The sequence below is a fragment of the Capricornis sumatraensis genome, chromosome 14 (assembly GCF_032405125.1).
Source record: "Capricornis sumatraensis isolate serow.1 chromosome 14, serow.2, whole genome shotgun sequence".
In the NCBI taxonomy this organism is placed as follows: domain Eukaryota; kingdom Metazoa; phylum Chordata; class Mammalia; order Artiodactyla; family Bovidae; genus Capricornis; species Capricornis sumatraensis.
Genome location: NC_091082.1, coordinates 42,449,283 through 42,477,234, shown reverse-complemented (window position 1 = coordinate 42,477,234; position 27,952 = coordinate 42,449,283). Strand labels below are relative to the sequence as shown.

At 38.9% G+C, this 27,952-nt stretch overlaps 1 protein-coding gene across 1 annotated transcript in view; it reads left to right on the top strand.

Annotated features, from left to right (window-relative positions):
• WDR64 (WD repeat domain 64) overlaps positions 1-27,952 on the top strand; it is a 135,857-nt gene that overhangs the window by 78,134 nt on the left and 29,771 nt on the right. Inside the window, exons 13-20 of the mRNA XM_068986367.1 lie at positions 1,069-1,192; positions 3,445-3,620; positions 11,256-11,432; positions 16,985-17,115; positions 19,781-19,882; positions 21,075-21,144; positions 22,018-22,054; positions 22,613-22,755. Of these exons, the coding sequence (XP_068842468.1) occupies positions 1,069-1,192; positions 3,445-3,620; positions 11,256-11,432; positions 16,985-17,115; positions 19,781-19,882; positions 21,075-21,144; positions 22,018-22,054; positions 22,613-22,755 (960 nt within the window). The remainder of the gene's footprint in view (positions 1-1,068; positions 1,193-3,444; positions 3,621-11,255; positions 11,433-16,984; positions 17,116-19,780; positions 19,883-21,074; positions 21,145-22,017; positions 22,055-22,612; positions 22,756-27,952) is intronic.

The window sequence follows — 27,952 nt, the reverse complement described above, 5'->3', positions numbered from 1 at the left end:
ATCATACTTTAGTTCAGGAAATGGGTGGCCCCTGAGACCCCTTCCTGTAGTGGTCCTTAGTCCTCATTCTCCCTTTAGGACCTCATCTACACCCAGGAGAGCACACAGGTTAAGAACATGGGCTTTAGGGCCAGCCTGACTTCATTCAGATCTTGGCTCTGCCACAGCTCAGTCAATGGCCCCTGTTATCTGGTCTCCAGACCAGTGATTACATCAGCTACATCTCCTCCCACTCTCCTTCTTTCACTCTAGCTCCAACAACTGACTTTCAGTTTCCTGGAGGAACCCTGTACCTTCCCATCTCTGGCCCTTTGTTTATGCTGCCTCTGTTTCCAAATACCTCGAGTTCAAACTGTGTTGCCAGTTCAGTGTGTTTACTGGAGGTCTAATAGACACCTGAAGTTGGCAGATCCATGAAGAGAGAAAAATTCAGACCGAGACTGCAGGTTTCATGCTTCTACTGCGTTTCTAAAGAGATAATGATGAGCTTTGACATGTTTCTAGGCTTTCTGATTATACCTAACCTTCTCTGAAGTCTCAGCCTCCCCTGCCTTTCCTCCCCTGTTCTCCCTGTTAAGAACTGGGCCCATGTCTCTAATCAGAACACTCCTGGGAAAGGTCAGTGAGCCCTTTCCTCAGGTTCTCTCAGATTTCACACTGCTGATTGTAGATTTTGTCCCATGATGTCTAGATAATCTGGATAAATGACAACAGAGAATACATTCAACTTTATTTCTGTGTCTGCTGACCTCCTGTTATATTTCTAGCCTGCTGCTAAGCTGGCCTCATGCTGAGTAGCATCTGACTGCTTCCTAGATAGACAGGGGCTGCCTGGAACAGTTGTGGCTTGTCTCATCCCACCTATATATATTACAGAAACACTCTGGGGTAGCACAGTGACTATTAGACTACATCTTTCAGACCTTTCTTTGATTAAACCAACATTCACGGCAGAATGTTGGAAAAGGTGTTAGGTATGCCCTGTGCCAATTTTGAGGCTATTTTGAATATTATAAAATTGATGAAAACTGAAGGTCTTATGAAGTATTTTATTGTTCTTTTTTGTAGGTATGGGAACTCGAAACTGGCCTCCAAATATACCAGATTTTAGACCCTCATGGCTTCAATGTTGAACTGACTGCTGCAGCTATTGATGAAAGTGGATTTCTTTTTGCCACAGGAGCATATAATGGTCAGACCAATATCCAGAATATGGCCCCCTTGCTTTAGTGTCCCGGGAATTTGTTCTAGGATCTCGTCACAAGCTGTTTGGGTTAGAGGGGAAGTGTGAATCGAGCTGGAATATGTAAACATGCCAGTGAGACTGCTGTGACTGACTGAACAGTGCTAGGCTCTTCTCTAATGGGCATTAATGTCCTGATATTGATGTTAATCGTAACAGATATCTTACTTATATAAATGCTTATCAGTGCAAAGTCTTTCATATATACCATCTCATTCCATTTTGAATGAGACTTACCTGTGTTGCACTGACTCATTCTGTCCCTCTAATTTTGAGTACCATCAGCTAAGAGTTATTACTGGTGTTTAGTCGCTCAGTCATGTCCAACTCTTCTGTGATCCCAACCATGGACTGTAGCCCTCTAGGCTCCTCTGTCCACGGTATTTCCCAGGCAAGAATACTGGAGTGGATTGCCATGTCCTTCTTCAGTGAATCTTCCACTAGTGATTGAATCTATGCCTCCTGCATTAACAAGAGGATTCTTTACCACTGAGCCACCAGGGAAGCCCCATCAGCTGACACAGAAATTCTATTTAGTGCTTTTCATAATATTTTTACTGAAAATATTGGACCAGACAAAATATCCATCCAACTTTGCCATATCACATTTAGGATTCTACATTGGTCTTGTTTATAAGATGCTTTTGAACTGTGGTGTTGGAGAAGACTCTTGAGAGTCCCTTGGACTGCAAGGAGATCCAACCAGTCCATTCTGAAGGAGATCAGTCCTGGGTGTTCTTTGGAAGGAATGATGCTAAAGCTGAAACTCCAATACTTTGGCCACCTCATGCGAAGAGTTGACTCGTTGGAAAAGACTCTGATGCTGGGAGGGATTGGGGGCAGGAGGAGAAGGGGATGACAGAGGATGAGATGGCTGGATGGCATCACTGACTCAATGGACGTGAGTTTGAGTGAACTCCGGGAGCTGGTGATAGACAGGGAGGCCTGACGTGCTGCGATTCATGGGGTCGCAAAGAGTCGGACGCGACTGAGTGACTGAACTGAACTGAAAAGTCTAAGATGCTTAAGGGCATGTGTCATGTCGCCCCTGAGAGAATGTCATGCTCCAGTTGGGCTGTGTCATTTGCTGCTGTGGAGAGCTCATAGAACTTGTTGGAACCAGCCTTCTCTCCTTTCACTTTACCTTATTCTGAACTCCCACGAGAGAGACAACATGACCTAGACAATACGACCCTCTGTATCACTATACACATATAGTGATTCCCCTCTCCAGGGGATCTTCCCAAGCCAGGGATCAAACCCAGCTCTCCCACATTGCAGGTGGATTCTTTACCAGCTGAGCCACAAGGGAAGCCTATATTTCTTCTAGGGATATACTTACTAGATAAATTCTTGTTTGTAAGCCAGTTGATGGATTGAGTATCTTCAGTAAAAGTCAGAGTTTTTAAAGTGTGAGCAGATAACAATATACATGAAATAAAATCCAGAATGCTGAGTTGATGGGGTGTGAATAAATGCAACCTGAGGTCACTCTAAAAATCCATGTTAGAAGATAGTTCTCTACACTGAGTAATGACCTAGAAATAGGCATTCAATAAGTATGCTATCATTTCACCTGGCCCTTTCATGAGGATCTCCTACATGAACCAAATTAATTAGAATGTATGATTTCAATGTAAGAAGAAACTTGTCAGACACCCTTTTTGCATTTCCTTTTTATGTAACCAACAACTCGAAACATTTTGTTTTCTACCTGCTGGAATTCTTTTAATCCTTTTATTACCCAGTAGGATCTAGTTCTAAAATATGTTAGCACCTTAGGAAATAACACTATTGGAGTGACCTTTTACTGTTAATAATCACTGTGGCATGATTTTAGATAGATAGATATTGGAGAGTATTTAGCAAACTGGAAAGCGTTGGGATAATAAAAGCAGAAAAGACCCAATGAAGACAGAAAACTCACACAGGAGAGTCTGAGAATTTCAAAGAATATGTTCACAAATTTCAAGACATTGCCTGGTCCTGTTCATTTTTTATCAGCCTGTGACAATGAAAGCATACAGAAATATATTTTGTACACAGCAATGCTAGGGAGACTCAGGTGTCAATCTCAATAGGGAATAAATTTAGGATAAATTGTTGCAGAAAGCTTTCAGTTAGATTTATTTTCTCTGAGATAAAAGCCATTCTTCCTAGAAATGATTTTTGCTTATAGTATCTTTTCTCTGTGTGTTCAGGAACAATTAAAATCTGGGACTTTGGCAGTGGACAAGAGTTGAAGGTGTTACCAGCAGGGAAAGACTGGAAAGAGGAAGAGCACTGGCTGCACCGCCTGATTTTCCTGAAAGCTCAGGAGAAACACCAATACTTGCTCCTCTCTTTGGAGCGCAACGGAAAGATCAGAATGATCCAGGTTTGCAGTCCCACTTCCACGTATTCTATGTCCTCTTCTTGGGAAAATCAGCTGAGCGTGGATAATCCCCATTTAACTCTTCTCTTGCCAGCCAGCAGAGGATAGTATTTCTCCACCAGCCTTCCTAGGATGTTCCTAATTAACCTTGCCCATGTCCAAACAAAGAGCAAAAAAGACTAGCTGGTCGACACTGCCCATCCAATGTTTGCTGAAAGGATTAGCCAGGATCCCTCTGGAGTAGATATCAAAAAGTTTAAATTTACGTACAGCTACCACCTCTGACATGGTTTATATCCTCATTTGAGGATAACTCACTGGCAGAGCTGCTCCCCAGCAGGCGTTATGAAAGGGAGCAATGATTCCTCTCTGAACCATATAACCCATAATGCATTCAGGGATGTTCAAGTCACTTTTTCAGTTTGTCATCAAAACTGCTTTGTGTACTTAACGGTTAACATGGCAATCTGTTTAGGTATGTTTTGGAAGGATTGAAGTAGACTAAATTTGTTTTTCCTGAGTGTCTTTTATCACCTAAGCACACTAAAGCCTTCTTCATATTTAAAATGAAAACTCGATCATTTACCCTGACTGTTGAGTGGATATTTCCTTGCCTAGAACTCAAGGATTCTTTGCCCTTATTCTTCCCCTTTTGAAAATAGGAGTGAAAAACTTCCTTAGTTCAACTAATCTTTCTTTGCTGTCTGAGCAATCCAAAATGGCACTGTACTAGAAAGGAAGTTCTTCAGTGGAAAGAAATAGTTGTAAATTTCTTTTAAAAGATTTTCTTTGTAATTCTGCCATGAGGAGAATGTGGAATTCTTACTGATGGACACAATTTCCTCAATATATAAAATGAAATACTGAGAAACGTGGTTAAAATTTGAATAACATAAAGACCAAAGGAAAAATATTAATGTTCTTTTAGATAATTGAGACACAGTCAAGGAATCAACACAATTCTATTTAATTATGTATTAAGTAATTTGTAGCAAAGTGAAAACAAGTTGATAGCCAAGTCAATACATGACTAAATGGACGTTTATATGATTTTTCTTTTCTTGTTTTTTCGCTGAATTAACAAAATAAAGCAATAATTTAAGTATTATCTAAACATAGCCACATTCCTTCAGAAAACAGAACCTGCAAGTAGCATTATCCTTGCAAACTGGGCATAGACACTTGTGGGTTTTCAGCCTGTGAAGGAAGAACCTAAAAGATGACACAAAGCAAAGAGGTCATTAGGAAACTGTAACTTTGGGCCTCCCTGATGGCTCAGACAGTAAAACACCTTCTTACAATGCAGGAGACCTGGGTTCGATCCCTGGGTCAGAAAGATCCCCTGGAGAAGGAAATGGCAACCCACTCCAGTATTCTTGCCTGGAAAATCCCATGGATGGAGGAGCCTGGTAGGCTATAGTCCATGGGGTCACAAACTGTTGGACATGACTGAGCGACTTCAGAGGAGGAACTTTGGGCCTAAATAAAGTTTTGGCTAGAGACGGCACTAGTCTTTCTTATAGCTTACCATTTTTTTCAATGGATGGCCTTAGACTGAACATTCTTCTTCTTTATTTCCCATTTTTTTTTACCACCTGCTCCTGACACACATGTGCACACCCCTTGCCCCAGCTCATGCAGTCATTCATGTTGACAACTTTACTTTCATCAGAGCTTGGTCTACAAATCTACTCAATTTCTAGAGAGATGAAATAAAACTAAACTCATCTCTACCCTCTTATCCCTTGGAATATTTAATTGCTATACTGTTCAAAAAATAAAGAAGTAATACATACATCATGAGAAACGCTGGGCTGGAAGAAGCACAAGCTGGAATCAAGATTGCCGGGAGAAATATCAATAACTTCAGATATGCAGATGACACCACCCTTATGGCAGAAAGTGAAGAGGAACTAAAAAGCCTCTTGATGAAAGTGAAAGAGGAGAGTGAAAAAGTTGGCTTAAAGCTCAACATTCAGAAAACGAAGATCATGGCATCTGGTCCCATCACTTCATGGGAAATAGATGCGGAAACAGTGGAAACAGTGTCAGACTTTATTTTGGGGGGGCTCCAAAATCACTGCAGATGGTGACTGCAGCCATGAAATTAAAAGATGCTTACTCCTTGGAAGAAAAGTTATGATCAACCTAGATAGCATGTTGAAAAGCAGAGACATTACTTTGCCAACAAAGGTCTGTTTAGTCAAGGCTATGGTTTTTCCAGTGGTCATGTATGGATGTGAGAGTCGTACTGTGAAGAAAGCTAAGTGCCGAAGAACTGATGCTTTTGAACTGTGGTGTTGGAGAAGACTCTTGAGAGTCCCTTGGACTGGAGGGGGTTCAACCAGTCCATTCTGAAGGAGATCAGCCCTGGGATTTCTTTGGAGGGAATGATCCTAAAGCTGAAACTCCAATACTTTGGCCACCTCATGCCAAGAGTTGACTCATTGGAAAAGACTGATGCTGGGAGGGATTGGGGGCAAGAGGAGAAGGGGACGACAGAGGATGAGATGGCTGGATGGCATCACTGACTCGATGGTTTGAGTGAACTCCAGGAGTTGGTGATGGACAGGGAGGCCTGGTGTGCTGCCATTCATGGGGTCTGAACTGAACTGAAATTAAACAAGCTCACTTACTCCCTAAAAAAGTGGCACTGTAGAAAGGAACTTATTAGTAATATATTCTCAAATGTGACAATGTATTAATTTCTCTGTTTTAAGTTAGTGCAATCCCGACAGACAAAATCTGCTATTATAAACACTCCTTTTTAAAAACTGCAAAATGTAGCATGGTGCTGTTCCCATGTCAAAATTGCTTTTAGATCTAACTATAGCATTTTTGCTTTGATTATCTTGATTTTTTATGTCTCCAGAATTCCATAGATTGAACTTGATGAGGACTGAAAGCCTCTCTTATTCATGCTTGTATTCTTGCTCTGCCCAGAGTTGGTGTTCACTAAGGATTGACAGAATGAAGAAATATAAGAAACCCCTTGTAAGGTATACAATAGTAAATCTATGGGGCATTTTAGGGTATTTTATTAATGTTTGAGGAGGGAGATTTACAATAAAGATAATGTTGAAAACATTATTTTTATTATTATTGATATCTTATTATTTGCTTATCACTTATTATCTGCCTATTCAAAGTAAAATATGGTTTGAATTACATACTTAATTTTTGGAATACTTTCATTTATTCACTCATTTTTTTCAGTAACCATTTACCAAATGTTTACCATGAACCAGAAAGACATCTCCCATTTCACAATGGAACTTACAGTTTAATAAGAAGGACTGATATTGATCCACCTGTTATATGTGTTATGAATGCTTGCACAAAGTGCTATAGAAATTAATGATGGCAGGTAGTGCCTAGCCTAATCTGGGAGTCAGGGAAGACTGCTTTCCTCTGATTTCCAACTAAACTCAACACAATTCAAGAAATATTTTGTGTGCTCCCCATACAGTAGATATTTTTCTAAATCCCAGGATTCTATATTAGATAACTACTCAGGACAGTCACTGATTGTGGATTAAATATTTTCTAAATCTCCTAACTGGTATTAAAGAGATGACAATATAGTAAGTAAATAGCAGACCAAACTTTAGTGCCTGTTTGTGCTTAATCGCTCAGTAATGTCTGACTCTTTGCAGCCCCATGGACTGTAGCCTGCCAGGCTCCTCCGTCCATAGAATTTTCCAGGCAAGAATACTGGAGTGGGTTGCTGTTTCTTTCTCCATTCATGAGTTACAAGACCTTTTATTTGGTCTATATGTAACTTCACTGTCTTCAAGTGACAGTGCTGTCAATGAGCAATCCAAAACTGGTCTGAGTCTTCTTCCTTTGTAAGCAACTTATTCTTTTTGCAAATTTATAAGATGGTATCTTTGTCCTTGAAGTTTAAAGTCTGTGCCTATGTGTGTATCGTTTCTCATCAATTCCACAGGAAACTCAGTCTGAAGTCCTAGGTATTTCTTCCAGCTCAGGGGATTTTCGTTGTATTATTATTTGTTTCTTAGATGTCTGTTTGGCATATGTTTCTTTTTCTAATTCAGAAACTCATATTATTTGCATATTCAGTTCAGTTGCACAGTCGTGTCTGACTCATTAGGTCTTCTAAATCTGTCCTCCAGATTTCTTATATTTTTCCTCTGTTTTTGTTTTGTTTTAGCTTTGCTAACTCTTGAAATATTTCTCTACTGCTAGGCTATTAGTTCAGGTCTCAGACAGGCACTGTCTCCTTTAACTCATCAACCAAATTCTTAAACATGAAGATCATGTGTTGGTTTTTGTTTCTGCTTTGAACTCCCATGCTTTTGAACTATGGTGTTGAAGAAGACCCTTGAGAGTCCCTTGGACTGCAAGGAGATCCAACCAGTCAATCCTAAAGGAAATAAGTCCTGAATATTCAGTGGAAGGACTGATGCTGAAGCTGAAACTCCAATACTTTGGCCACCTGATGCAAAGAACCAACTCATTGGAAAAAGACCCTGATGCTGGGAAAGATTGAAGGTGGGAGGAGAAGGGGACGACAGAGGATGAGATGGTTGGATGGCATCACTGACTCAATGGACGTGAGTTTGAGTAGGCTCCGGGAGTTGATTATGGACAGGGAAGCCTGGCATGCTGCAGTCCATGGGGTCGCAAAGAGTTGGACACGACTGAACAACTGAACTGAAGTATTGTTCAGGTTTGCTCAAGTTATCGTACTTCCCAGAAGTTCTAGCTACTCTGGGATCTGTTCTGCATGCTTTGTCCATTCTTCTCTCTAGATTCTAGGCCCACTTAACTACAGTTTTTCTTCTCACTGGGCTTTGGCTACTAGAAAAATGCAAGAGGTTACAATCCCAAAGAGGGGGTATACAGCCATGGTGTTCTTGAGGGTTGGGGTTTAGCATTCCCCACAGCAGTCCTCTGTTGGGATACCGTCAGTAAGCTTTTCTGCTGCCCATTCTCTTCCCAGTTTCAAAAGTATCAAAGGCTGTTACACACTTGTTCAGCTACCCCTCTATGTCCTTGGAAGCAAGGAAAACTACGCATAAACCATAGCACACATTGCCCCCTCCACACACACCTCTGGGGATTTAAGGATACTTGTAGATGAAACATGACGCTCAAATCTCATCCTAGGAGTGTCTCTGAATAATGGTCCCCCCATGTCCTTTCTTGGTAAAATGAAATATTAGTAACTCTAAATCAATCTTTTAAAATATTTTTTAAAATTTAGTGTTCTGTGAATTCAGAAAGTCTGAGAGCTACTATCTGAAATGGTTCAGCTAAAAGCAGCTAAACTTATTAAAACCACTGTAGCCAATTTATCTCATCAAGGGAGCCCACCACCCTAACCAAGCTATTGCTCAGTATATCCATATCTGATCACTATTTGGATATTGCTGAGATTCCTCCTAATCCCATGATGGTGCAAACACTAAAGAATCAACTAGTATATAGGAGTACCATTGGCTTACACTTTTGAACTAACATACGTATGAGATAACAGAGATGTTAGATCTACACCTAGAAACATAAAGTTTTTAAAAATAGGACTTTTAACTATGAACTAAGGAAAATAAGGCCCCATAAAGATATATACTTTGTCCAAGGTCTCACTAGGACTAAGACTAGAAACACAATGTCACCATGCCTAGAACCAATATTCTCATTTTACCATAGCTGCCTTTCAACCTACAAAGATCCCTGCTCTGCCAACAAAATAACCTTTACAGAGTAGCTTTTATTCCCATATAAAAGTTGAAAATTCTAAAACTAAAAGCATCTCACCAACAATAACCAACTAGAAAACAGAAAGAATGATGACAATAGCAAAAATAATCAAAGGTACCTAAAACAAATACAACAGTAACCTACAAGGTTCTTGCAGTGAGGATCTTAATGGACATAAAGACAACCTGAATAAATGAGATATCACAAAGATATCTTCACTACAATCAAATTAAAAATAAACACCTGTCTTAGAAAACAAAGTAGAAAAACAAGTCACAGACTGTGAAAAGACAAATGCACTCCAGGTAAATAAGATTAGGAACCAGACTATCAAAATAAACGACACAAATCCAGAAGAAAAAGAAATAGCTCAACAGAAAATGGACAAAGAACAGATAAGAAAATCAGATGATTCAAAAATACATGAAAAATATGTTCAACTTACAAAATTAGGAAAATGTGAATAATGTAATTAATAAATTAAAAAATTTTAATGTCCTATTTTAAAACTATCAGATAGCCAAAAATAATTTTTAAAAAATCAAATGAAACCAAGTTTTGACAAGAATGTTAAGAAAGAACTGGATGCACATATCTTACAATTTAATAATTCTATACCAGGCACATGCGCTAGAAAATATGCCATTTCTCCATAAAAACATGCAGTGAAAAACTCACAGCCTGAACATTCACCAGTAGGAGAATAGATAAGTAAATAGTAGTATATTCATACAATACTGCTGCCTAAAAATAAATGAACTAGCTGCTGCTGCTGCTGCTGCTGCTGCTGCTGCTGCTGCTGCTTCTGCTAAGTCGCTTCAGTTGTGTCTGACTCTGTGCGACCCCACAGATGGAAGCCTACCAGACTCCCCTGTCCCTGGGATTCTCCAGGCAAGAACACTGGAGTGGGTTGCCATTTCCTTCTCCAATGCATGAAAGTGAAAAGTGAAAAGGAAGTCGCTTAGTCATGTCCTACTCTTAGCGATGCCATGGACTGCAGCCTACCAAGGTCCTCAAAAATCCTCAAAATCCCTCAAAATCCATGGGATTTTCCAGGCAAGAGTACTGGAGTGGGGTTTCATTGCCTTCTCCAAAATGAACTAGAGTGCCATGTAATTACTTGTATAAATCTCAAAAATAAATTAAGTGAAACAAGCAAGGTGAGTATGAATCCATAAAGTTTGATATCATTTTATAAAAAGGTTAGAAGCCTGAAAGCAATATCATATCATGTAATATACATATGAAAAGTGTTAGTCACTAGGTCATGTCTGACACTTTGTGACCCCGTGGGCTGTAACCTCCCAGGTTCCTCTGTCCATGGGATTCTCCACCTACTGGAGTGGGTTGCCATTTCCTTCTCCAGGGGATATTCTTGACCCAGGGATCAAACATGGGTCTCTTGCATTGTAGGTGGATTCTTTACCATCTAAGTTGCCAGGCAAGCTATATATATGAATAAAACCTGAATATGGCACGTGGGTATAAACTTTGATGACTAACTTTATTCAGGTTACTAGTTACCTTGAGAAAGTAAACAAGAAAGAGGAATTATATTAGACGGGGACAGGTAGAGCTTAAGATCTGATAAAGCTGAAAGTGGGAAAGTGAAGTTGCTCAGTCATGTCTGACTCTTTGATACCCCATAGACTGTAGCCTACCAGGCTCCTCTGTCCATGGGATTTTCCAGGCAATAGTACTGGAGTGGATTGCCATTTCCTTCTCTAGGGGATCTTCCCAACCCAGGGCTCGAACCCTGGTCTCCTGCATTGTAGACAGATGCTTTACTGTCTGAGCCACCAAAGCTGAGTGGCAAGTATATCGTTGTATGTTCTATTTTTCTGTATGCCATTAAAACAGCTCAAAATAGTTAACTGAATTTTTAATGTACTCACTGAATTTCTATTAAAGGGTAAAGAAGATGATATTTACCTTGCGGTGATATGGGAGCTACCTGATGTTGTGCCTGTCCTACAAAATGGGAATCGTATTGTGCATCTAAGGGGGTCTACTAAAGAAAGAAGCATGGCTATTCCCTTCCCAGATGTAGAGTTGATAGTTGAGAAAAACTTTTCTCAGCGTGTTGGTGTAAGTTTCTTCTTGAATTTTTTTCCTTTTTATTATGAAAAACTACAAACATATACAAAAGTAGAGAAAATAATACAATGTATTTTCATGTACTGTTAGCCAGCTTCAAAAAGTATCTATTATGGCCAATTTTTTTTCTCATTATTTCTACCACTTCTCCATGACCACTGTCAATGGATGGATTATTTTGAAGCAAATCCTCAACATTGTGTAACTTTATCCCTAAATATTTCAGTATGTATCTCTAAACAGTAATGACTCAAAAATAGAACAATGGTACCAGTATTTTCTCAAATATTTTCTAAAATAATTTATAAGACATCTTTAATATAATCACATCACAGTTTTCAATTTTCCCAGATCTTCTCATACAATATATACTTCTTACAGTTTGTTTCAACCAGAATCCAATCAAGGTCCATTTGGTTGATGTCTCTTTAAAGCCGTAATTATCTCTCCCTATCTTTTTTCCCCTTGTAATTCTTTTCTTGACGATACTAGACAATTGGTTTATCATTTTCCAGATTTTGCTGACTGCACCCTTGTGGTAAATTGAAGAGGTTCTTTTTGACTTCCTTTAATCTGGTAACTATATCTGGTGCATACAGCTTTGATTTAAAAAAAAAAGACTCTATACTACATGGAGGTCACTATAGTACACGTGTTATTACCTCCATTAAAATTCACAAAATGTTTTTTTTTTTTTGGAGGGGATGTCAGCAGCCATTAATGATCACTACCTAGGTTTATTATTTCATTCAGAGTTGCCATTTTACCATTCTGATTAATTTGTTAGCTGGAATGTGTCTCTAAATAAAAACTATTATCAACTATTTAGTTATCCCGAGGTACAGTTCAGATAGGAAATCAAAATAACTGACTGACTGTTTTCTTACATTTATCAGTTTTCAAAGTAAGAAACTGGTTTTCTAGCATCCTACAAAAGTGGTCAGTGGATCTTATTTGTTTAGTATCATTATCATATCACAAATTTAAATATTCTTGATGTGTTTCCATCTACTGCATTATTGATTAATTCTCAAATTGTCCCATCTCAAGCTAGTTGGACACTTCAGGTTTCTGAGTTCTTTTGATATGACCCTAGTAGTTCTGGATAAGTTTCAGGTATGACAAGTTTTAGATTAAATATGTTTATGTACATGCATCATTTGTCTATTCTTTGTTTATATTTCTATCTAGATTTTTTTTCTAATATATTAAAAAGCTCTTTATATATTAGGAATATAAGAATATGCACATATATGTATAAATAATTAGGAATATTAATTAGGAATACCAGTCCTCTGTGAGAGAAGTTTCAAATATTTTTTCCCATTTTCTTATTTGTGTTTTCACTTTGTGTATGGTCATTTTTGCCATGGCAATATTAATTTATGAGCAGCTTTGTGTAGATGAGGTTTCAACAGTTTATTAGAAACTACTCTTGGAAATAATCACAAGTATTCTTTTAGCTCCACTCAGGGAGTCCATTAGCATTTCATGTTTCATCTATCTAAAAATAGCTAGGTTGTTTTAACATCTCCTAGATTTTGACAAGAAGGGTAAGTTTGGGGTCATATCAAGAGGTCACAAAATTGTTGTTCACATTTTCTGGCTAATTATTATTTCACCATGTTTACATTATATGATTTTAACTAAATTTTCCAATATCAGTTAATAAAATTTCAACTTTGTGTTTTCAGCTTTTATTTTTTAAGCTTCTTATATTGCTCTGGTGATATCACTTATTGATATTTGGTTAATTTTTTCTTGTTGTCCTAAATATTGTTTGAAAAATCTAAATAAGGAAAATATATCATCAGACTATTTCTGTTACAGGATATTCTCTGATTTTCAAAATTGTAAGTAGATTGAAAAAAACCAATATTGTTTTCCACACAGATAAAAAGAAGTATCTCCTGACAAGTCTTTAGTAGTAGACCCTTAGAGTTACAGAACCAGGGTCCTTAACTCCCTAATTTAGGATCCTTGAATTCTCAGTCCCTGGGTGGACTTCCAGGGGTGTAAAAAGTCTTTGTAATTATAAAATCTCTTTCCTGAAGTGTGTATGGTTCATAGGTATTTCTTTCTTAACATTTCATTATGAAAAATTTCACAAATACAGAACTGGCAGCTTCATAAAATGAGCGCCTATAAAATCTTCCACTTAAAATTTACTCTTTACGAATAGTTTGCAATATTTGCTTCATTGCATATGTAGTTACATATTCATTCTCTACTCACCCTTCAATCCACCTTGTTTTTAAAATGTATTTCAAAGTAAGATGACGATATCAGTACATATCATCCCCAAATACTTCAGTATATGTATCTTTAACTAGAATTCACTATTTACATTTTTTAGTAAAATTTACAAATAATAAAATGCACAGAATTCAAGTGTGTATTCAATGAATTTGAATAGGAATATATTCAAAACAATCCAAACCCCATCAAGATAAAACACACTTTCATATTCCTGCCAATCAATACTTGCCCCTCACTCAAGACAACTACTGCTCTAATTTTTTTTAGATTTGTTTTTCCTTCTTCTAGAATGCTATGTAAGTTGAATCACACAGTAATACTTAAATATTCTTCAGTAGGTTTTTGAGACTTTTATATGTCACTGCATGTATTTTTAATGTATGTAACCTGTTCTAGGGGTCATTACCTTACTGAGCTCACTGGGCAGGATGTGGGTCTCATGCCAACGTTGTTTTATTGCTTTAGGGCATCTGTATAGTCAAAGCCGTAGTTTTTCCAGTAGTCATGTACAGATGTGAGAGCTGGATTATAAAGAAGTCTGAGCGCCAAAGAACTGATGGTTTTGAATAGTAGTGCTGGAGAAGACTCTTGCGAGTCCCTTAGACTGCAAGATGAAACCAGTTGACCTGAAAGGAAATCAACCCTGAATATTCACTGAAAGGACTGTTGCTGAAGCAGAAGATCTAATACTTTGGCCATCTGACGTGAAGAGCCGACTCACTGGAAAAGACCCTGATGCTGGGAAAGATTGAAGGCAAAAGGAGAAGGGGGCGGTAGAGGATGAGATGGTTAGATAGCATCACCAACTGACATGAATCTGAGTAAACTCTGGGAGATAGTGGAGGAGAGAGGAGCCTGGTGTGCTGCAGTCCATGGGGTCACAAAGAGTCAGACATGACTTAGCAAATGAACAACAAAAAATGACTGATAAACTGAAAGACATGCTATCTTTCCCCAGAACTCTCAAAACAAAACTCTAATAGAAAATCTGATGACTTCATCCAGATCAACAGGAATTAACTTTATGGGATCAGATGAACTGATAAACATGGTTTATAACTTTATGACTTTTTGGACAATATACTAGTTTTAATCTTTGTTTTCCAAAAGAGGTTTCCTCTTATGCTATAACTTACAACAAAGTTAATAAAGTATAGCTTTGTAAACAAAGATGTAATCGTTGTTTTAATCTGTTCTTCATTTCCAAATGTGTTTTGTGTCTCCATGCTGCCCCAGGACTTTGTTAATATTACTAGCTGTATTATTTATATCCTGTCTATTTTATAAGGTTGTTGTCTCTTACTGTACCCAGTGTATAACTAGACCCTGTGACAAAACTAAAGATGGCTAAACATTTTGAGGAAATAGATCACATTTATGACTCATAAAATAATTCTAATACTGTGATTCTTGGCGAAGGCAATGGCATCCCACTCCAGTACACTTGCCTGGAAAATCCCATGGACGGAGGAGCCTGGTAGGCTGCAGTCCATGGGGTTGCTAAGAGTCAGAAACGACTGAGCGACTTCACTTTCGCTTTTTACTTTCATGCATTGGAGATGGAAATGTGAACCCACTCCAGTGTTCTTGCCTGGAGAATCCCAGGGACAGGGGAGCCTGGTGGGCTGCCGTCTGTGGGGTCGCACAGAGTTGGACACGACTGAAGCGACTTAGCAGCAGTGTGATTCTAGGTACGGAAAGAAGCAATAAGCTGAAAACATTTCCTGGATCATAATGGACTAGTAAGACAGAGGATCCAGAGAATCTTTAACTATCAACAGAACCTAATCCAGAAATTAACATCCAAAGTGGCATATCAACAAAAATTTTTGCCAGATCTAAGAAGAACGTCCCAGCACCATGGGACAAAAATTGGTCATGAAATGTCTCACATTTTGGACCAAGATGAAGAACTGAGAAATAAAATATTGTCTGCCATATCAGTAAAAAAAGTCATCAGTGATTGTAGCCAATTCTGATGGTGAGCTGGTAAGTCCTGAGGGAACTCAGGAAGGAAACAAAGAATACTTACCATCTAGCAGCCATCAGACTGCAGCCACTTCTGATGGCGAGCCCTGAGGAAACTCGGGATGTGAAAACAGGATACTGGCCCCAGACAGCTGAGGTGCATATCAAAGGAATGAAGAGAGCTCAGACTCCTGCATCTTCTCATACACAGAAAAGTGTTAAATTCCTTAAACTGAGTTTTCTTTTATTAACAGTAATGTTTTGTGTCCTTTGTTGGATAATTCCTATGTATCCTAGCTTCCTCCTCACCTCCTTGGAGCAGTTTTTCCAGGATTACTTAAGATGCTATCTCCTGGGCTTAAAGTCCTTAGTATGTCTGTCAAATAAAACATAAACTCTCAAAAAAAAATTGTACATAATAACAATTTATCTGAATTAACAGTTATCTGAACAGTTTATCTGAATGCTTGAATTGTATTAAAATTTTCTCTGGGTTTACTGACATTCTGCTTAACTATATATCCCAAGAACCTAACATAGTAGGTACCAAAAAATACTTGAGGCAAGACAACTGAAACATATCAAATAGCATTGGTAAAAGAAAGTCCCTAGTGATATTTAGAAAAAGCTTTCATAGAGTGGCATGGAGCAGAAGCTAGGCCATGGGTGAAAGGAAGGTCAGTAAGTTAGAAGAGCTAATATAGGATATTCTTTCAAGAAGTTTGAAGAGAAGAGAAAGATGGAAAGGTAATTTACTGGTTGATAGTTTAGGCTGAAGGAAGAAGACAATCAGTTCAGTTCAGTTCAGTTCAGTCACTCAGTTGTGTCCAACTCTTTGCAACCCCATGAATCGCAGCACACCAGGCCTCCCTGTCCATCACCATCTCCTGGAGTTCACTCAGACTCACGTCCATCGAGTCGGTGATGCCATCCAGCCATCTCATCCTCTGTCGTCCCCTTTTCTTCCTGCCCCCAATCCCACCCAGCATCAGAGTCTTTTCCAATGAGTCAGCCCTTCACATGAGGTGGCCAATGTACTGGAGTTTCAGCTTTAGCATCATTCCTTCCAAAGAAATCCCAGGGCTGATCTTGATGAAGAGTATATTTTTTCTTGCTTTATTAAATAAATTCTACAAATTGAAGTATTTTATGCCAAAATAATTTAGATTTTACTAAACTTCATGCTTTAGGATTTAAATGTATACATTTTTTGGTTTAAGTTAATGAGAGAGCAACAAAGTATACACATTGTGTTTGTATTGTGCTTAGATACTGTGTTTATGATGGTCACTGGTTCTGTTTCTTCCCCTCTTCAGAATTCTGCTGTTAGTATAGAAGTGAATTGCATTGATCTATTACAAATAGAAGGATATAATTTGATAGCTGCTGGAACCTTAAATGGTGTGATCATCTTGTGGAATTTTGTAACATCAACTGTCAAAGAAGTGTGAGTTGCATTGTTTCCTTAAATACTATACTCATTTCCTTAAAAAGCTGCACTGCAGAAGAGTCAAAGTAATATTCATTACTTTAAAAAAAAAAAAAGCAATACATAAAAGTGAGGATGATTTTCTCAAGGAGCCTTTCCTGGAGGTTATCTTTATAAGCAGCATATGTGTTGAGTGTCTAAATCCCAGAATGATATGAATAAAGTAACCCTTAATTATTTGTATTCCCAAGTGCTTTTACATCTACTCTTCTTGAGGATGTACTAGAGCATGTACTTTATGTGCACAGAGCATGTACTAAAGCATGCACTAAAGTTAGTATGTGCTTTCCATGTACCATCTTGTCCAAAGACATGACTTTTAAAAATGTTTAAAATATGCAGTAATTTTAAATAATAATCTAAGAGTTTCAAGCACACATATCCAATTGTCTACTGGCAATTACCATATGGATGACTAACAAGACCCTTAAAGTCCCACATGCCCAAGATTTCTTCCCAATCTACCCTCCCCCATCTCATCTGGTATTCCCAGTGACACCAGCATCAAATGGTGAGAGGTAATTAAGATGGGTTTTCCTTCTCATTCACCACTCCAACACATCCAGTTTACTGGGATGGTCAAAAAGTTCTTTGGGTTTTTTCCCATAAGCTCTTATGGAAAAAGAGCTCCACCCAATACTACAGGGCAGTACTAACAAGGGCATTACACATTCATTTCTACATCTCAACCAACTAGATTTGCTCTGTTCCACAAAATTTACCTTCCCCTGGAAATCTAGTTCTAAATATGCTTACCACTGGTTATAAAGGATATAATGTAACATTGTATTATTTGTTATGGATGGGTTAAAAATAATAACCTTTCCTCAGTTGTGTAATTGGGCTCTAAGCAAGGGCCATGTGTCACCCTATATCAAGAGAGTTTCTAAAGTTGTACTTTGTGTAAGATGGCCAAGAACCTTAACAATGAATTAAAAATAAAATCAATTCTATTTAAGCATTTTTGGGGAAGGAAAGAGGTATAAAGGAGAAGAGAGTCAGAGAAGACAAGGGAAGAGAAGACGAAAAGGCGAAAGAAATCTCTGCCTTTCCTAGCTACAGCACTTGCACAGTCTTCTTGGACTCTATGCCCCTTTTCAGTCTATGTCAGAGTTTTTACTTTTAGCCAAGTTTAGGGAGGAAATATTCCTTTCTTTCTGGAACTCTGGGTATGCTTTGCTTTGAACCTTAAGCTGAAGTACCTGTTGCTGCAAACCCCTCCTCTTTACCTCAGCTCAGGGTCTGCTGGGCCCTGCCCCTGGAATTCCTGTCATCCTTCAGTTCCTTTCCTCCAATCCTTGCCTTTAGGCTTTTCTCACAGACTGTATACGTGTCACTTTATTCCTAAATAATAACACCACATAATTCCTCATCTTCTTATTAATACAGTTTTCACACTGTGTCAGCTTATGTATGACTCACTATTTTGGGAAAGCATCTACTAGACTAAAAATGCAAAGGCCATAATCTACTGCCACAGCTTAAAAGAGATCGCAGCTCCCCTGAGAATATCCCCAGTTCAGAGGTGGAGATGCTTCTTGCATCTATTCTTGAGTGCTAGGCAGTGTGCCAAGGGTGCATGCAAGTCCAGCACCCACAGAAGAATAGCTGACTACAATGGGTCATACAGTGTCCTCTTCCCACAAAAAGATGATTATATTAAAACAACTGATTTAGAATCACTGGAGTATTTTGCAAAACATATAATTCAACTGTCCAAAGTACTTTAGGTCCAGTTTAAAGACTCTAAAGTTAAAGGATGGCTATCTCTACCTCTACCTCGCACTTTGTCTAAGAGCCTTTCACCAGTCAGGAGAAATAGTCCTTCGTTTTCTGTTCCAAGTCCTATGCTTTTTTGGGTGCAAACTAGAAGTTGTTACTGCTAATGAATAATCCACTTTACCATGCAGTTCACTTGCAGAGCAGAAATACATAAAAAGTTGGAGCTCAACAAGTCATCAAATTTGCAGTTTCCTCCTTTGAGCTTGGTTCACTCCCCAGCAGGTCTGTCATCGCTTGTCGATCCAAATTAGGAGAGGTAATTTTCACTAAAGGAAAAAGAACAGTTTGTTATAACATCTATTTCCTATAAGGAATAGCAAACATGGCTTTAAAACCCTACTATGAAGTGCCAGGGCAGACAGTGGGGGACCATCCTTCTGCTTCCATGAAACTACCTAGGAAGGTGTTTTTGGGAATCTGAGTCAATTGGAGACTGGAGCAGGAAGAATAGTGTGATTATTGAATTACCTGCTTTCCTTTTCCACTTAATTATAAGGTGCTTGAGGGTAGTAACTACATTTTATTCTAATTTCTCATTTCACTTATTCAAAGAGTAGAAGTCTATTCTTTAAACTGTATGAAACTTCCAGGAGGTTGTATAAGCTCACTCTCTGAACTAATAGACAAACTGATTGAATTAAAAGACTTCTAAACACTAAAAGATTGTGTTGTTATATAGATGTTTATTAAGAAAGAGTTCAAATGCTATACTTTTGGGTTTTCCCTCCATGTTCAATGATAATCAACATTTCAGGAGTTGATTACCTCTGCATGGAATATATAATAATGTACGTTACCTTATTTGCAAATTTTTATCTTGTGAATGTATGCTTATTCCTAGGTATAGACCAGAAGATTGCTTCACTGTAGACCCTGATTTGGACCCTAAACGCTTTAGAATTAATGACATACTATTTCTCTTTCATAATCCTGAATGTGTAAGGTAACTCAGCATTTATTGATCAAAAAATACTGTTGGGGACTTAAGTGGATGATATAAAAAGAGTTCTCCTCATTCCAGCATTTAGGAAGGTACAGTGGAGAGAAGGGTCTTCCCAGGTGGCACTAGTGGTAAAGATTCCACCTGACAATGCAAGAGATGCAGGAGATGCAGGTTCGATCCCTGGGTCCAGAAGATCCCCTGGAGGAGGAAGATGGCAACCCACTCCAGTATTCTTGCTTGAAAAATTCCATGGACAAGAGGAACCTGGTGGGCTACGGTCCATGGGTCACAAGGAGTCAGACACAACTGAATGACTGAGCACACACACACACACAACTGAGGGAAGATATATCTGGACTGACATACTTGGCTTCAGCTTTCTTCCCTATTACTGTTTTTGTAAATGGGTGGCCCCAGGGGGATCTAACTGCTGTGTGGTTATCCAGTTTCCCCTTACCATTTCAGTTCCACAGCAGAGAGGAAAAATGCTCACTTGACCCCACTTGCAGCTAAAATACAACTCTATGAGCACTGATATAAAGCAGGAAAAAAAAAAGTTTTATAGGGCAAATATGAAAGATCATACGGAAGCAGGTTTCATATGACATCCGCTATAACTGAGCAACTGTCACCCATTTCCAAGAGAGCAGGGGATTTTTTTTTTTTAAGTTTAAGAAAAGATGTTTTTCCTATTTATATTTGCTCGAGAACTCTGATTTCAATAGGCAACGAAAAACACATCTCTGGAGAAAAATCAAAGGCTTCTATACTATCTCATCATCCAGAAGTGAGCCAGAATATAACATCTTCCTTACTCCTTGGCTTGAAACGTTCTCATTCTGAGAATATTTTGAGGACCTCATCTGTATATATCTGCACCAGAACACTAAGCCCCTTTTCAGCCCATTCTAGCAGAATTAGAAACTATAGAGCAGAAGTTACTAGGTTTTCCAGGCCTCCTCACAGCCACCTCACTCCCCATCATTTCAGTGTCAGAGCCTCTGGGACTAAATCTAGCCTTAACAGTGGGAAAGAACAGATTTTTATTTCCTACACCTGAGCAGTATCCACGCTAAAATCCAGAGATGTTAAAAAAAAGTAACCAGCTGAAATTAAAACAGAGGAGAGCACCTTCTGAGTATGAAAGAGTATCTTAACTTTTCCTCCTTGGGCTTCCTCCCTCTCCTTATAGGAGATCAAGTCAGGATTCTGTATGTTCTTCATCCCAATGTGATTCTAGCAAGGGTCCACAGAGTAGCAAGGTAAGCAAGAGAAAAAGAGAGTGTGCCTTCCTGTTATCGCCAATGTTGGCTCAATAATTTGTTGCATGTAGTAGGTAAAATCTTTTTTGTTTTCCCTAAAAAGCAATGTCTGAACTGCTTTTATCTTTTTCCCCACTATTTTTCAAGGCTTTCCTATCTACAAATAATCATGAATAAAATAAATTACATAGGCTATGTTTATGTTCATTAAATAATAAATTTAGACTATCTTTTACTAAAAAGTATTATATACATTTCACAGAGGAAAGAGAGCATGTGATTATGTTACAACACAATGTAATGAAATGGTTTTCAAACTGTGTTCTTGGTTCCATATTTCATATTTTTTTACACATTTTTATTTCTAGTTAAGATTTTGTTTGAAGGAAAGTCTTCACTGCATAAATTATTTTAAAAGCACTAGCACAGTGGAAATAATCAGCTTGTAAGGATGTGTCAAAGAGACTTGCACTTAAATCCAAGTGCTCCATTTATTATCTGATTAGCTTTAGAGATGTCACTTAACCTCTGAGTTTCCATTTCTTCAGCAATACAAAGGGAATGGTAGAGCCTAACTGGTATGGTTGTTAATGGAATTAGAGACATTACACGCCAAGAACGTAGCAAGCTCTAGGTATTTAATTACTCTCGTTATTATGCTACACTGGAGCCACTAGGAAAAGGCTGTGTTATAAATACCTTATTTATAAACATGAAAATCACTGCAATGCATCTTTTCAAAGAAGTAATTGTAAAATAACTTTAAAATTAATGCTTAGAGATATAAATTTAACTATGAAAAAAATCTATTCATTCAGTGCATCGCATTTCCTTACAATATCATAAATATTCTCTTTTTCTCCCCGAATTTAGGGAAGCAAACAGAGCATACATGAGAGTGAGGTTAAAGGTTAGTGTGCAATTGCCTCCCTTTCTTAACTTCTTTGCCATAGGGAGTTTAGGTGACAGACTGCTTAGAATTAATGTATATTCTTTTTTGTGACTAAATGCTGAGGTGCTATAGGACTCAGTCATCTAAGAAGCAGAGGTTACATTATTATGATGCTTTTATAACTATTAACTTTAGATTTTAAAAATCCAAAGTACTACTGAGCTTCTTGGTCTCCAGCCTGCTGCCCTGAAGCTTATACTAGATTCATAAGCCTTTTTTGACTGTGTAGGAGTCATACTGGATGTATACCTAGTTTTAACTACCAGTGCAGAGGCTTTTGTAATAGAACCCAAAATGAGCTCTTCTAGTTTTTTCCAGTGATACAGGATTCCATTTGTTAAAGGTTTTTTGTTCTCTGCACTGACTGAAGTTCTCTAAGATTAAAAAAAAAAAAAATTCTAGGGAAAAGAATGTGAGTTTTTTTTTCTATTTTCCTACTTGCTTCCTCTTTTATATTCTATAAAATTTGAAATGCCAAGTATAACAAACACTGATAACTCACTAATTTTCCAACAGGTGAGCAAACAGATGTTGCCATGAGAGAGCAACAGCCAGTGGACAAAAAGCCTCCTGGAGGCACCAATGAAAGAGATACTCAACCACCACCTATCCTTGTCACTGCACATGAGGACGGACATCTCCGCTTGTGGACTATGGAGGTCAGGGCCTGTCATTTACCTGGAACAGCAAAAAACGGGAAAGATAAAAAGGATTATTGAATAAACCTTAGGCCCCTAAGGTTTGATATAGCATCTAATTTTATTACTGTTCAATCTTCTAGCCAAATGGCTGGTTTTGCAGTCTACTCACTGAAAATACTACTCAAAAATTTAGGTCAATTTTGTAACTCAAAAGATCAAATCATCAAAACTGCTAAGACAACTACTGTATTTCCAATCTTTCTTTACATTGAGCTACGAATACATCCCACTATATATTTCACTGGATATTTAAATAATCAGTTCAGTCACTGAGTCGTGTCCAACTCTTTGTAACCTCATGGACTGCAACACACCAGGCCTTCTTGTCCATCAGAAACTCCTGGAGCTTACTCAAACTCATGTCCATCTAGCCGATGATGCCATCCAACCATCTCATCCTCTGTTGTCCCCTTCTCCTCCCACCTTCAGTCTTTTCCAACATCAGCGACTTTTCCAATGAGTCAGTTCTTCACATCAGGTGCTAAAGTATTGGAGTTTCAGCCTCAGCATCAGTCCTTCCGATGAATATTCAGGACTGATTTCCTTTAGGATGGACTGGTTGGATCTCCTTGCAGTCCAAGGGACTCTCAAGAGTCTTTTCTAACACAACAGTTCAAAAGCATCAGTTCTTTGGTGCTCAGCTTTCTTTATAGTCCAACTCTCACATCCATACATGACTACTGGAAAAACCATAGCTTTGACTAGATTGACCTTTGTTGGCAAAGTAACGTCTCTGCTTTTTAATATGATGTCTAGGTTGGTCATAGCTTTTCTTCTAAGGAGCAAGCATTTTTAAATTTCATGGCTGTAGTCACCATCTGCAGTGATTTTGGAGCCAAAAAAAAAAAAAAGTCTGTGACTGTTTCCATTGTTTCCCCATCTACTTGCCATGAAGTGATGGAGATGATGTCATGAAGATGGCAGAGTAGAAGGACGTGCGCTCATCTTCTCCTGTGAGAACTCCAAAACTACAACTCACTGCTGAACAACCATCAACAGGAAAATGCTGGATCCCACCAAAAAAAGATACCCCACGTCCAAGGGCATAGGAGAAGCCTCAGCAAGATTGTAGGAGGGGTGAAATCACATTTAGAATCGAATCCCTTACCCGCCAGAGACGCTTGGAGGGCTCAAACAAACCTTGTGCACACCAGGGCTCAGAGACCCCGAGACTGAGCCAGAACTGTGTTTGAGTGTCTCCTGAGGAGACAGCAGTGGACTGCAGTAGGGGCAGGGGCTCTGGGTGCAGTCAATGTGGGTATGGCATAAGCCCTCTTGGAGGAGGTCACCATTAACCCCACCATAGAGCTGCCAGATCTTATACAGGACTGGGGAAACAGACACTTGGAGGGCACAAATAAAACCTTGTGCACACCAGGACCCAGGAGAAAGGAGGAGTGACCCCACAAGAGACTGACCCAGATTTGCCCATGAGTGCCCAGGAGTCTCTGGTGGAGGCATGGGTCAGTGGTAGCCGGCTGCAGGGTCTGGGGCACTGAGTGTAGCAGTGCATGCATGGGATCTTTTGAAGGAGGTTACCATTATCTTCATTACCTCCACCGTAGTTTGGCCTCAGGTCAAACAACAGGGAAGGAACACAGCTCACCCATCAACAGGAAATTAAAGATTTACTGAGCATAGCCCTGCCCATCAGAACAAAACCCATTTTTCCTAACAGTCAGTCTCTCCCATCAGGAAGCTTCTATAAGCCTCTTAACCCTATCCCACAGAGGGCAAACAGAATGAAAACCACAATCACAGAAAACTAATGAAACTGATCACATGGACCATAGCCTTGTCTAACTCAATGAAACTATGAGCCATGCCATATAGGGCCACCCAAGACGGACGAGTCATAGTGGAGAGTTTTGACAAAACATGGTCCACTGGAGAAAGGAATAGCAAACCATTTCAGCATTCTTGCCTTGAGAACCCAGTGAAGAGTATGAAAAGGCAAAAAATTAGGACAATGAAAGATGAACTTCCCAGGCTGGTAGTGCCCAATATGCTACTGGAGATCAGTGGAGAAATAACTCCAGAAAGAATGAAGAGACAGAGCCAAAGCAAAAACAACACCCAGCTGGGGATGTGACTGGTGATGGAAGTAAAGTCCAATGCTGTAAAGAGCAATACTGCATAGGAACCTGGAATGTTCAGTCCATGAATCAAGGCAAATTTGAAGTGGTCAAATAGGAGATGGCAAGAGTGAACATCGACATTTTAGGAATCAGTGAACTAAAATGGACCAGAATGGGGGAATTTAACTCAAATGACCATTGTATCTACCACTGTGGGCAAGAATCCCTTAGAAGAAATGGAGTAGACATCATAGTCAACAAAAGAGTCCAAAATGCAGTACTTGGATGTAATCTCAAAAACCGACAGAATGATCTCTGTTCATTTCCAAGGCAAATCATTCACTATCACAGTAATCCAAGTCTATGCCCTGACCAAAAATGCTGAAGAAGCTGAAGTTGAATGGTTCAGAGACCTACAAGACCTTTTAGAACTAACACCCAAAAAAGATGTCCTTTTCATTATAGGGGATTGGAATGCAAAAGTAGGAAGTCAAGAGATACCTGGAGTAACAGGCAAATTTGGCTTTGGAGTACAAAACAAAGCAGGTCAAAGGCTAACAGAGTTTTGCCAAGAGAACGCACTGGTCATAGCAAACACCCTCTTCCAACAACACAAGAGAAGACTCTACACATGGACATCACCAGATGGTCAAAACCAAAATCAGATTGATTATACTCTTTGCAGCCAAAAATGGAAAAGCTCTATATGGTCAGCAAAAAACAAGACCAGGAGCTGACTATGTCTCAGATCATGAACTCCTTATTGCCAAATTCAGACTTAAATTGAAGAAAGTAGGGAAAACCAGAAGACCATTCAGGTATGATCTAAATCAAATCCTTTATGATTATACAATGGAAGTGAGAAATAGATTCAAGGGATTAGATCTGATAGAGTCCCTGAAGAACTATGGATGGATGTTAGTGACATTGTACAGGAGGCAATGATCAAGACCATCCCCAAGAAAAAGAAATGCAAAAAGGGAAAATGGTTGTCTGAGGAGGCCTTACAAATAGCTGAGAAAAGAAAAGACACAAAAGGCAAAGGAGAAAAGGAAAGATATACTCATCTGAATGCAGCGTTCCAAAGAATAGCAAGGAGAGATAAGAAAGCCTTCCTCAGTGATCAAAGCAAAGAAATAGAGGAAGACAACAGAACAGGAAAGACTAGAGATCTCTTCAAGAAAACTAGAGATACCAAGGGAACATCTCATGCAAAGATGGGCACAATAAAGGACAGAAATGGTATGGGCCTAATAGAAGCAGGAGATATTAAAAAGAGGTGGCAAGAATACACAGAAGACTATACAAAAAAGATCTTCATGACTCAGATAACCACGATGGTGTGATCACTCACCTAGAGTCAGACATCCTGGAATGTGAAGTGAAGTGGGCCTTAGGAAGCATCACTATGAACAAAGCTAGTGGAGGTGATGGAATTCCAGCTGAGCTGTTTCAAATCCAAAAAGATGATGCTGTGAAAGTACTACACTCAATATGCCAGCAAATTTGGAAAACTCAGCAGTGGCCACAGGTCTGAAAAAGGTCAGTTTTCATTCCAAACCCAAAGAAAGGCACTGCCAAAGAATGCTCAAACTACTGCACAATTACACTCAACTCACACACTAGCAAAGTAATGCTCAAAATTCTCCAAGCCAGGCTTCAACAGTATGTGAACTGTGAACTTCCAGATGTTCAAGCTGGATTTAGAAAAGGCAGAGGAACCGGAGATCAAATTGCCAACATCTGTTGGATCATGGAAAAAGCAGGAGAGTTCCAGAAAAACATCTATTTCTGCTTTATTGACTATGCCAAAGCCTTTGACTGTGTGGATCACAATAAACTGTGGAAAATTCTGAAAGAGATGGGAATCCCAGACCACCTGACCTGCCTCCTGAGAAATATGTATGCACATCAGGAATCACAGAACTGGACATGGAACAACAGACTGGTTCCAAATTGGGAAAGGCGTACATCAGGGCTGTATATTGTCACCCTGCTTATTTAACTTTTATGCAGAATACATCATGGAAATGTCAGGCTGGATGAAGCACAGCTGGAATCAAGATTGCTAGGAGAAATATCAATAACCTCAGATACAGAGATGACACCACCCTTGTGGCAGAAAGTGAAGAAGAACTAAAGAGCCTCTTGAAGAAAGTGAAAAAGTTGGCTTAAAACAGCATTCAGAAAACTAAGATTTAAATAACATGATAGTATTAATGATGAATACATCATTAAAGAGTGTAAGAACACTGAAATGTGGAATATACATGAAAATTTAGCTTTCCAAGCCACTGGAAGAAGTTATTACATTATACTGAGGGTCCTAGACACTTTACAATGAAGGGATAACTTTCATTTACTGAAAGATTTTAAATGATTTGGGGGTGGAAAGTAGGGCAGGGGGTTTGAATTAGATGGACAGAAATGACAGAAGTAAGGATCTTGAGTAGACTGATGATGGTGAACAGCAAGGGAGGTGGCATCACTTATAAGGTTCCTTTCTAGAGGGAAACCCAGAAAACAGCAAGTTTTGTATGGCAGATAGTGAGGTTTGACAACACAGAACAGCATACTGTCTGCTGTATAAAACCTCCAATTGATCAGTTGATTCTAACTTATTAGTGAGAAACTCTTGTTTCCTGGTGGCTCAGATGGTAAAGTGTCTGTCTACAATGCGGGAGACCCAGGTTCAATCCCTGGGTCGGGAAGATCTCCTGGAGAAGGAAATGGCAACCCACTCCAGTGTTCTTGCCTGGAAAGTCCCATGGATGGAAGAAACTGGTAGGCTACAGTCCATGGGGTCGCAAAGAGTCAGACACGACTAAGCAACTTCACTTTCTTGGTTTGAAAATGCTATGAAATACTGTAAACAATGATTTTCCCTGAGACGACCCAGGTATTGGAGCAGTGACATTTCCCCCTCCCCCCACAATAGGTAAATAATAAAAGTGTGAGAACAATAGGAGGAGAAAATATTATATCCAACTAAATCTCAGGAAGCAAGTAGAAGATTCAAAATTTTTCTTCCTATGTTTTGACTTTTATTCTCCAAGTAAGTACAGAAATGTATATGA